This window comes from Anser brachyrhynchus, assembly GCF_964034855.1.
Source record: "Anser brachyrhynchus genome assembly, chromosome: 17".
NCBI classification, from domain to species: domain Eukaryota; kingdom Metazoa; phylum Chordata; class Aves; order Anseriformes; family Anatidae; genus Anser; species Anser brachyrhynchus.
Genome location: NC_137710.1, coordinates 1,021,427 through 1,032,572, shown reverse-complemented (window position 1 = coordinate 1,032,572; position 11,146 = coordinate 1,021,427). Strand labels below are relative to the sequence as shown.

General features: G+C 67.7%; 1 protein-coding gene across 1 annotated transcript; it reads left to right on the top strand.

Moving 5' to 3' along the window:
- The first annotated feature begins 929 nt into the window (after positions 1-929).
- On the top strand, positions 930-10,133 carry ASPHD2 (aspartate beta-hydroxylase domain containing 2). Its single transcript, XM_080559045.1, has 4 exons — positions 930-1,069; positions 4,203-5,289; positions 7,623-7,736; positions 9,009-10,133. The coding sequence occupies exons 2-4, from the start codon at positions 4,410-4,412 to the stop codon at positions 9,116-9,118; spliced, it is 1,104 nt and encodes a 367-aa protein (XP_080415171.1). The 5' UTR covers positions 930-1,069; positions 4,203-4,409; the 3' UTR covers positions 9,119-10,133.
- The last annotated feature ends 1,013 nt before the right edge of the window (positions 10,134-11,146 follow it).

The window sequence follows — 11,146 nt, the reverse complement described above, 5'->3', positions numbered from 1 at the left end:
CAAGACCAGTTTAGAAAGGGAGCTTTTGGAGAGAAGGCAGTGCTGACCTGCTGGGGCTGGTCGAACAAGCCGGAGACAAGGATGTGCCCTGTGGGGACAGCTCCTGCACCCGCAGCCAGGCGCTGAAGCTGCCGTGGTCCAGGGGGCTCAGCCTGGCACTGGCCCGCAGCGGGGGCAGGAGGCACCTTGGGGCACCAGGACGGGACTGGGAGATGCCAACGGCCAGGTCGTCATTTACCGACCGAGGGACCCTCCTAAATGGGGGGCAGGAACCGGCTGCGAGCCCGGGGGGCCTCACATGTGTCTGCCACCCCTCTGGACTTCTCAAACCCCTGGGACCTGCGTCCCCAGGCACCTGCATCCCAGGTGCTGCATCCCAGGTGCCCACGGCCCCAGGGCCAGCACCTCCTGCGTCCCGGCAGCCAGCACCCCAGCCGACAGCCTCTCCCCATCCCAGGTGCTGCAGCACAGCCACAGATCCCTGGCTGGGCAAAGTCTCGGGCTTTGCCTCCCCGGGTGCTCCTTGTCCTGGGGGCCGGCACCGCCTGCATCCCGCACACCAGCATCCTTGGGGACCAGCAGCTCCTGCCGCCCGGGTGCTGCCTCCCCGGGTGCCCGTATCCCTGCGGACGGCGCTCCCCGCGCCCTGGCCGCCCGCACCCCCCGGGGCCAGCAGCCCCCACACCCCGGCTGCCGCATCCCTGGGTGCCTGCATCCCCCCGGCGCATCTCCGGGGTGCCCGCAGCGCTGGGGGCCGCGCCCCGCACCCCGGGGTGCCCCCCGCCGCGCTCCATCCCCGGGTGCCGCAGCCCGGCGGCGGCGCGGGGGCGCGCTGCGGGGGCGCGGGGCCGCGGGGGCGCGCTGCGGGGGCGCGGGGGCGCGCTGCGCCGCCCCGAGGCCGCGGCGAGGGGCGGGCCGGGCGGGCGGTGCCTTGGCCCGGGGCCCGCAGGCTGCCGCCCGGCGCGGTGCCGGCGGGGGCGGCGCGGGCCCCTCCTGCCCGGGCTGCTGGGAGTTGTGGTCCGGGGCGGCGGCGCGGAGCGGAGCGGAGCGGGAGCGGAGCGGGCGGCAGGTCGGTACCGCCGCATCCCAGCGCAGCGCGGCGGAGCGGGCGGGGCCGGGCGCTGCGGGCCCGGGGCGGGGGCCGGGGGGCGGCACGGCCGCGGGGGGGGGGGCACCGGCTGCGTGCGGCGGCCGAGCCCGCGGCGGGGGGGCACGGCCCGGCCCGGCCCGGGGCTGCCGGGGGTCGGCGGCGGGCGGGCGGCGCCGCGGGGCCAGGTGCTGCCGCCGCGCCGGGGATGTGGCGGCGGGGCACGGCCCGGCCGCCGCACCGGGGACGTGCGAGGGGCTCAGCGCCCGGTGCCACCCGGTGCGGAGCGGCCGCCGCGGCTGCCCCCGTTGGGCACGGCCGTCGGGAGGGGCGAGGCTGCGGCCGCCGGTGCCGGGCCGGGCCGGGCTGCAGCCCCGGGAACGGCCCGCCTGGCCCGGCCGAAGCCGCCCCCCCGGGAGGGATCGGTGTCCCCGGTGCTTGCCCCCCCCCCGGTGCTTGCCCCCCCCCCCGGTGCTGCCCCCCCCCCGGTGCTGCCCCCCCCCCGGTGCTGCCCCCCCCCCGGTGCTGCCCCCCCCCGGTGCTGCCCCCCCGGTGCTGTGCCGGGCCGGCCGCCTTATGTAACGCCTGCCGTAAGCTGCCTGGCGCGGGGCTGCCCCCACGTCCTGCACAACTTCGGCACGGCGGTGAGCGGAGCCCCCCCGGCCCGGGGGTACCGTGGGCTGGCGGTAGCCGGTCCGCTCCTGGGGTCTCAGCCCTCGGGGGTCTCCCCGAGCCCCGTCTCAGCCCGGCGGCTGCAGCCCCGAGCGGGTCCCGGCCGGGGCTGCGGTGCCCCCGGGGAGCTGCCCACAGGAGCCAGGGGCGAGGCTCGGCCTGAGGCCACCCCAGGGAAGCTCGGCCCCAATTCCCAGCGGGTCCCGTGCCCCTGGGGAGCTGGGTGGGGTGCCGGTGGGTGCAGGGGCTTTGATCCTTTCCTGCCCTGACGGTTTCCCCTTGATTTTCCCCATCTGAGGTGCTGGCCGCAGCCCTGGGGCAGCAGCAGAGCTGTGCTCGTGCTGGGGACCCCCAGGCTGTCGGACCCCGCTCCCCCCAGGCTCTCACTTCATCCACCAGCTTCAGCTTCTGAAGGAGAGCCTTGCCGCTGGGCTCCGTGTCAGGGCAGGGGAGCTGCTGTGAATACAGATGGCTCCTGGGCTCTGCCTGCCTTCCTGGGGCACGTTCTGGCACCGCTGAGCCGGTGCCGCCGGGGCTGTGCCAGCATCGGGGGGGGACACCCCCGCGTCCGGCCCCGCGGCTGCACTCGGGAGCCGAGGGCTGGGCTGGAGGAGCCGGCGTGTGTGGCGGGATGCCAGCCGCTGGGGAGGGAGGAAAGTTGTCTTGAAATTTCCAGGCGGCTACGACACGCCACGTGGACGGCGGGACCCGGGACGGGGCACACGGGCACCGTGCCACGAGGAAGCAGGGTGGAAGGAGCTCAGCTGTGCACGTGTCCTGCCTGTGGGATGAAGCTGCCTCAAGCCCTGGTCCCCAGCCCTGCGCCGGGCCCGCCGCTGCAGGGTCAGGTCCCAGCCAAAGCTCCATCAGCTGAGGTGCATCACCCTTCGGTCTGTGGGGAAATGCACGTTCATTTACGAGCTGCAGGACCTTGGCAGGGAGGGCCGGGAAGGGCTTGGATAGCTTCCCTGGCTAATAAAGCCGGCCTACTCCTTCCAGTCGGTGTGCTTGCAGATGAGACAGATAAGCTCCCACAGCATCTCCCTCCCTCCCCGTAACCTCTGCCATCCTTGTTTCTCTCCTCTGAGACGGAGGACGCGGAGCTGGTGCCCTGCAGCTCCCGCCTGCCCCTGCCCTCCAGCCGGGCTCTGCAGCAGCTGCCACGTGCAGGAGGTGCAGTTGGGGCACGGCGCTGGCGCGGGGGGACCGGCTGAGAGCCTGCAGCCCTCGCTCTGCTTCCCTGTGCCCCGGGGTGGGCTGCACCCCCCGCACGTGCCCAGCTGCCTCAGCCCATGGACGGTCCCGGTCAGCAGCTAGTGGCTGGCTGGTAATTGCAGGGCTCTCCTTCGGGGGGTATAGTCGGGGGTAGCCCTTGGTGTGCTCCCCGACCTGGTTTGTGTTTCCCTTCTGTTTCTCGCCGCTGCCTTCCCTGCCCCTCTACCCACCGCTCAGAGGCGCCCAGGGGTGGCGCTTGGGGTGAGCGGGGGCCACGCGTGGTTACCAGGAGCAGGGGCATGGCCTCACCCGGCTGCTTCCCCGAGAGCTTTGGTGCGGGGCAGGGCAGAGCTGCCTGAGGTCAGCGCTGCCGGCGTGGAGCTCTGAGGGCCTCGGACAGCAGGAACGGCCCTGCCGGGTGCTCAGTGGCTGTGCTGTGAGGATGGAGCTGGTACGGTGCTCTGCCCGGTGAGGGGCAGCGAGCGGCCGCTGGCTGCGTGGGGGATTTGCCCCTGCCCAGGGGAGGGAGGACAGGCTCTGCTTTTCGGGCTGGGCTGACACTAGCCCAGGTGAGCCGGGCCGTGGTGGCAGTGCTGGGAGCCATTCAGCTCCTGTGACCCGCAGGCTTGGGAAGCTTCGGCCAGTGGAATCAAACCGACCGTCCCCAGACCTGCCACTGTCATCGCCGTGTCCCTACCATGCCAGGCGGGCACCAGTGGGAACCCGCAGTGGGTGCTGGGCTCTCTGGGTGCAGGTGGCAACCACCTGGTCTCTGGAGGGAGCGTCATTTCAGAGCGTTCAGATCCAGAAGATAAATCGATGTGCTGCGAGGTGGGGCTGCTAAGAGACTGTTCTGAGCTTTGCTCCTGGCTCAGCCAGATGTGGCTCCTTAGCAGCCGGATTTCAGGTGTGACAAGGCAGCAAAGCAGAAGAGAAGTGTGGGGAAAGAGCAGGGGAGGAGATGGGGCAGTGGAAGCTGGGGGGCTGGCTCTCCCCACTTACCTTCCAGTGGACGTTGCGGTTCTTGTGGCAGATGCTGTTGGGAGCGGGTAGAGGCTTTTCTCAGTGTGGGACAGCACTGGGCTCGTGGGCAAACAGCGGGGCTCCTTGTCAATCATCCCCTCTCCCCCCATGAGGAGCCAGTGCCCCCCACAGCCCCAGGCTGAGCCCCCACAGAGACCCCAGGGGAAGCCAATGCCCCGTAACACCTCCGGATTTGTCTCCCCAGATCCTCCCCGGTGCTGCATTTCAGGATGATCCGCCCAGGAGCGCAGGCGGGGACCCTCTGGGCACGTCTCTGCTGACACCGTGGCTCTGGCACCCCCAGGCCGCCCGGCCGCCCGCCTCCCCGCGAGCTGCCGGTGGCCGCTGCCCATGCGGAGGTGCCGGGCGCGCTGGGGACAGCCGCAGCTCCGCTCCCCCATGGCAGACCTGCATGGTGTGGGTGCCCCTGAGGACTGCCAGGACTGACCGCCGGGCCCCCCTGCGCGCCAACCGCTGCGCCAACATGTCTGTGGAGTGGCTGGTGGACTGGAGCTGGTCCCTGGACGGCCTCCGGGATTTCATCGCCACGGGCATCCAGTCCTTCCGCGACTGCGACGCCACCGCCCTGGCCGCCGTCGCCTGCCTGCTGGTCCTGTTCGTGTGGTACTGCTACCACGTGGGGCGGGAGCAGCCCCGTGCCTACGCCACCGTCAACGCCCTGATGCAGAGCGCCGAGGCCAACGGCGTGCAGAACGGGTACGTCTACTGCCACTCGCCCGAGTGCGTGCGCTGCACGCACCACGACGGGCTCAACCAGAAACTCTACCACAACCTGCAGGAGTATGCCAAGCGCTACTCCTGGTCCGGCATGGGCAGGATCCACAAGGGCATCCGCGAGCAGGGCCGCTACCTCAACAGCCGGCCGTCCATCCAGAAGCCAGAAGTCTTCTTCCTGCCGGACTTGCCGACCATGCCCTACTTCGCCCGGGACGCTCAAAAGCACGACGTGGAGTTGCTGGAGCGCAACTTCCAGACCATCCTGTGCGAGTTTGAGACCCTCTACAAAGCTTTCTCAAACTGCAGCCTCCCGCAAGGATGGAAAATGAACAGCACGCCCAGCGGGGAGTGGTTCACCTTCTACCTGGTGAACCAGGGCATGTGCGTGCCCAGGAACTGCAGGAGATGCCCACGGACGTACCGCTTGCTCGGCAGCCTTCGCACCTGCATTGGCAACAATGTCTTTGGGAACGCTTGCATCTCCGTGCTGAGCCCGGGCACCGTCATTGCGGAGCACTACGGACCCACCAACATCCGCATCCGCTGCCACCTAGGTAAGCACCCCGCGGGGGCCGTGCGTCCTTGCGGGACGTCCCTCGCCGTCCCCCGCTCCGGGCAGCCTGGGGCACTGCTCTGGCCACCGAGCTGCCTCCCGGTGTGGGTCCATCCTGTATGTCCCGGGTTTTAGGGCGAGGGACACAGTTATTGCCACTGGGAGGTGTGAGCAAAGAGCTGGGCCAGGCGCTGCTTCGGTGCTGGTCCCAGGGCAGGGAGGGGGTCTCTGGGGGTCCCGTCCGGGGGGGCAGGCGCTGGGCAGGCGGCACGGTGCTCCCCGCCCCGCGGGTGCCCGGGAAGGGGGGAGCCCACGCGGCACAGATGGCTGGGACTCTGCCGCGCTGGAAGCAGCGCAGATCGCGACGGGGGAGGCACCGCACGGGCCCTGCTGGCAAACACCGAACGCGATTGTTCAGCCAACTCCTCTTGGGTAAACACACGCCGGCTGCGACTGGCCATTTAATTACAAGTGGGAGCTGGTCTTCTGAGCTATCTGACGAGCTCTCCTGCCCTGGGGAGCCGTCGGTGAGTCGGGAGCCAGCCCCTGAAGCACCTGGGGGAGGCAAGGGGCAGAGCGCGGTTCCTGGGCGCAGAGCGAGGCACGGCTCAGCCTGGTGCAGGTGACAGCAGCGCAGAGCCGAGGCCAGCTCTCCACCTGGAGCGTGCATGCCTTGGGGAGACGAGCGATGTGGGCCATGCCCTTGTCCTGCATTTCCCAAAGTCCTGCTCCGTCTGCTGCCTGCTGCTGGCCCTCCTGCCAGGACACAGCCCCGTGCCCGGGGCGTGCCGACAGCTGCTCATCTCAGTGACGTCCCCACCTCGGTGCTGCTGTCCTGGCTTCCACTGTGCCCAGGCCATGGCCACCTTTGAGACAGCCAGTCCTTCCAGGTCAGCTTGCTCTGCGTAGCCAGAACAGCAGGCAGTGTAGCTGAATCTTCCCGGGTTTTACCCCAGCCCCCCCATTGCTCTGCCAAGCACCTGGGGCCAGGCACAGCCCCAGTCCTGCTGCTCCAAGGGACGCATCCTGCAGAGCGCTGGCCCAGAAGGAAAGGCTGCGCGCTGCTGCCGCCTCCTCCTGCCTCCCCTGGCTGCTCAGCTCGCCCCTTCCAGCTGGAGCGACTCCAGCTGAGGCCACTGTGCAGGGAAATGGGTTTGGGTTTTGCCGTCTTTGAAATGTACATTAGGAAAGCAGAGCAGCTTTTATGCTCCCAGCTCTCCTGGGCAGCTGGGAGTCCCTGCTGTGCTTGCTTGGATTTGGCGTAGAAACCCCTTCCTGCTCGTTTGCAGCATCACTGGCACCTGACAATCATGGGAGCGCTGCCCCTTCCCCACCATGGCTGCACCTCGGGGCAGGTTGCTGCCCCAGCTCCAGCACTCCCCCTGTGCCACGGGTGGCACTCCTGACGCACGGGGCGGTGGGATCGTCCCTCACCAAACTGTCCCGACTTGCGCTAGTCCTTTAGGAACAGACCCATTTTATTCCTAGGGCTGTCCTTCTGCATCTTGCCTTCATGGAGCCTCTTCTCTTAGGAGAGTTTTGCAACCCTCCTGAATTTCTGTCCATGCAGCTGCCTGGTGGGGCATTGCTGCAGCAGCATCTCGGCTGGGTGACCAAGTGACAAGGCACACGATCCTAGAAATGTAGAATGCCTTGGGTTGGAAGGGACCTTGAGGTCATCTAGTTCCAGCCCCAAATGCAAGAGGTAACCGTGACGCATGGTGCAAGGTCAAATGGGGAGCAGGGGCAGAGCCGTGCATTGAGCCCATTCCGTAAGTCCCAGTGCAACGTTTTCCTCCTCCAGCCTTGCAGTGGGCAGCGTAATCACACCAGTGCTGGAGGAAGATAAGCGTGCAGGCTCTGCCTTTGGTCCCGAAGCTACAAAAATGCACCAGGAAACTGGCTTCCTACATACAGCTCATGCCTGTGGGCTCCTGGGACTTGGCAGCCGTTCCGGGTACAAAAGAGGGTGCCCACGACGCTGAGCTCGGTTTGGGTACAGCAAGGCACTGCAGGGGGGTGCCCCGCAGCCCTGGGCACAGGATGGGCAGGAGGGAGAGGGCAGGGGCCGAGCTGCACCGGTTTGGGAGTTCAGCCTGCAAACCCAGTGCCCTGGCGTTGTTTGAGCCCTGCGCTGAGCCCTGCTGCTCCTGTTCCCAGGGGGCAGCAGCCCCTCGGCACCCCTTGGGCTCCACTTTGCCCGGGGGCAGCAGCGCGGAGCTCGCGTGGTGCTCGCTGCTCCCATCTCAGGACCGCTCCCTGAGGGGCTCCCTCGCCGCGGGGAGCGCAGTGCCACCTGACCCCCCCCCTCTCTTCTCTCCTCTGTGCCTGAAGGTCTGAAGACCCCCAGCAACTGCGAGCTCGTGGTGGGGGGCGAGCCGCAGTGCTGGGCGGAGGGGCGCTGCCTGCTCTTCGACGACTCCTTCCTGCACACCGCCTTCCACGAAGGTAAGCGCGGAGCTCACACGTCGGCGCTTGCCCGGTCCCCCTTGCCCAGCTGACCCGGGGTCCTCTCCTCCGCGGGGTGCTCTCTGCCCTCACCCTGCAGCCTCGCAGTCCTGCAGTGATCCCGCCAGCCCCTCGGGGCCCTCCAGCCTCTCCCCACCCAGTGCTGAGCACAGAGAAGCTCCCTCGCCCCCGAGCGCTGCAGGGCTGCCCAGGCACCGACGCTGGCAGCCCCGCGCCCCGGCTCATAGCGGCGCTGCCAGCTGCAGCCAGCCCTCTCACAAGGCAGCTGCTCGGCGCCTGGTGTGCCAGAGGGGCCTGTTCCTCCATCGATGGGAGAAAAGCTTCATGGCCCCCTGCACCCCGTTCACCGGCCCCCAGCACCCCGCTCCCCGACCCCCAGGGCTGGCTCTGCCACCCGTCGTGCCCCAGGCGCTCCGCGGCAGCTCCTGGTGCCTGTCCCCTCTCTGCATCGGGTCCCAGCTCCTCTGGCTTTTCCCCCAGCCTGCCCCCAGTTTGCAGAGCTCGAGCCAGCCCAAACCTTTCGGTAGCCGCAACACCGGGCAGGGTGAATTTGTGCTTCCCGTGGCGAGCACAGCAGGGGCCGGCCGGTTCTGCTGCCCCTCTCCGTTACCGGCGGGGCTGTTCTGCTCCAGCTCTCCTGGATTAGCCGGCATTAGTTGCCGATGGCATAAAAGCGTCACGCGGAGCTGTTTTTTGCAGGAGAGCGTGTGAAGAGGGTGGGAGAACAAAAGCTGTTGCTCCCACATAAACCCTGCTATGGAATGGGGAAATGCAGCTCATTGCAGCGCCGTGGGGATGGGGAAGGCCAGAATAGCGCAGCAGCGGCTCCGTGCACCGCTCTGAGACGCAGCTGCAAGGACGGCTGCTGCTGAACGGCAAACTCGGCACCATACCCGCTGCCCTGAGGTGCCACACGTTGCTGTGTGATCGCAAAAAGCGGGGCTGGGGCCCTGTCGAGAGCACCCCACCCCGGGTGCTGGAGGCACTAGGCTCCCGGTAGCAGCTGGGGTGGTGTTTGCTGGAGTTGCGCAGGGCCGAGCCTGCTGCAGCGTGCATGAGGCAGGGGTGCGCGCAGTGACCTCGCCGAGTGCCTCGGCTGCCCGTGCTGTGGGGGTCTCATGCTGTGGGGCTGCCTGGTTCTGAGGCAGAGGCCGGCATCCCGGTGCTCAGGCAGGCGCAGCTCGCTCCGACCCGAGCAGGGCAAGGAGCACAGCGACCCCGCGCCTCACCCCGCTGCTGCGTCCCTCCCAGGTCCCCCGGAGGAGGGTCCCCGCGTGGTCTTCATGGTGGATCTGTGGCACCCCAACGTGGCAGCCGCCGAGCGCCAAGCCCTCGACTTCATCTTCGCCCCGGGACGCTGAGGGCGCTGCCTCGCTGTGGGGGTGAGGGCAGCCGGGACCCGGCTTCGTGCTGGTGGCACCGCCGCAGCCCCAGCGCCGCACGCGGCCGCCCGCCCCGGGGGGGCTGCTCACGGCACCCGGCGCTGGGGGCTCCCCTCCGGGTTCTTGTAAATGGAAATGTCGACGTGTATCAACGCCCATCTCCTCCCTCCCATCACTGGCTTCAGGGATCCTTTTCCACCACGACGGTGCATTTCCTTCCCTCTGTGGTTAGACGCGGCACCGCTCCTCTACGTGTTATGTTGCTACCGTGTTTTTGCAGTGTTCAGAAGTAGAGTTACCGGGGTGTTTGTTTGAATGTGATAGTGTAAAATTTCTCGTGGCCATCAAAAGGACAACGCTCCCGCACCAGAACAGCGAAGCAGCCAAACAGCGGAGCTCTGCGCTCAGCCTGCCCCTGTCCCGTGTGCGGTGCCGTGCGGACGGACGGACGGGCAGCAGCAGGCACCCAGCACCTCCCGGGGGGCAGACCCAGCGCCGGGCACGGCCAGCCCTGCTCTTTAACCTTGCCAGAGGTGTTACCATTGCCTAAATCCCCTCCTTGCGTTATCGGCAGCCCTTGGTTTCCACAAGTCGAGGCCGGGAAGCCCCCGCCAGGGCAGGGAGGCGTTCGGCACCACGGCCCCTGCGCTGCCCCTGCGCTGCTCCCCTGGCTGGGGAGGGGCTGGGTGACTCCCCCACCCCCTGCCCTTCCCGGGGGGGACGCAGCCCAGCTCCAGAGCGACTTCTTTACAGACTTCTCAGCGGTCGGATTGCAAGGGAAGGCAGAGATTTCAAATACATCCAAGATATTTTTTACACCTGTCTTGTTACAGAATATCTGAAAGTGCATGATTTCTACCATGATTTCTACATGCATTGATTACTTGGAAACAGACTCTGAGGAAGCAGGCTGGCTTGGCAACTGTCTTACAGTTTGGTAACATTCATACAGTGGATAAGCAAAGATTATCAATAAACCGTTGTGCTGAAAACAGACGGGGCTCTGCCTGCTGGTGTAACTGCTCCAGGGTAAAGCAGAACGCCGGGAGCTGGCTCCTTTCCTGAGCCGGCCCCGGCCTCCCGAGGCCTCAGCAGCTCGGTCGGCGGGGATGGGGAAAAGTGCTGAAAATAACAGGAGCGCTGGGGGTGGGAGGAGGTGAGGGGCCTGGTGATGAGCTTGCGAGCGATGCAGGGCGAGGGCACCGTGTGGCAAACCAGGCCCTGTGGCACCTCCGTGCCCCGCAGCCTCCCCCCCCGCCTCCGCTGCCACCGCCCCGGGGGGCATCCGCTTCGCGCCTCCCCGCATTTATCGCGCCCCTTGGGGCCGTGCCGCCCCCTGCAAAGCCGGGCAGCTGGCCCCAGCCTGCGCTTCCAGCGCACCGCCTGCCCCAAGGCAGCAGAGGCCGTGGCCCGGTCGGCAACGGGAACTGCCGTGCTAATTCAGCGCTCTCCAGGCTCAGCAATAGGGCCACCAGAGCCTGCACGAGCCTCCCAGAAAGAAACAAAACAGCATTTTGGAAAAAAAACCTCACAGGTGCCTGCGCTGGCCCACCAAGGGCAGCAGGCAGCTTCACCAGGAGCAGCTCTGGGGCAGAGGATGCCGTGCTGCCACCCAAACACCTACTGTCCCTGTGCCCAAAAGCCAGCGGAGCTCAGCGAGAGCCCCCCCGGCCCTGTTAGCAGCAGCACTGCGCCCCGGCAGCACGGCCAGGGCCGCAGCCGCCCTTCGTCTCGTTACACTCGAGCACGACCACTTTCTGAAGTGGGCTCTCCAACGCAACCACTCAGTCAAGGGCCTGGAGCGCTTTGCCGAGTGCCAGCAGCCAGCTTCCCCCCCCGCAGGGCTCCAGCAGCTCTCGGTGCCCAGACGCAGCTCGAGCAGCAGAACGCAACGAGACCGTCCCAGCTGCTGCGCTGCCGCCAGCCGGCACAGCGGATTGTGGCGGAAGAGTCCCGAAGACAGCAGGCGAAAGCGTCCACGTTGTGCTTCGCTGCTGTGCCAAACTC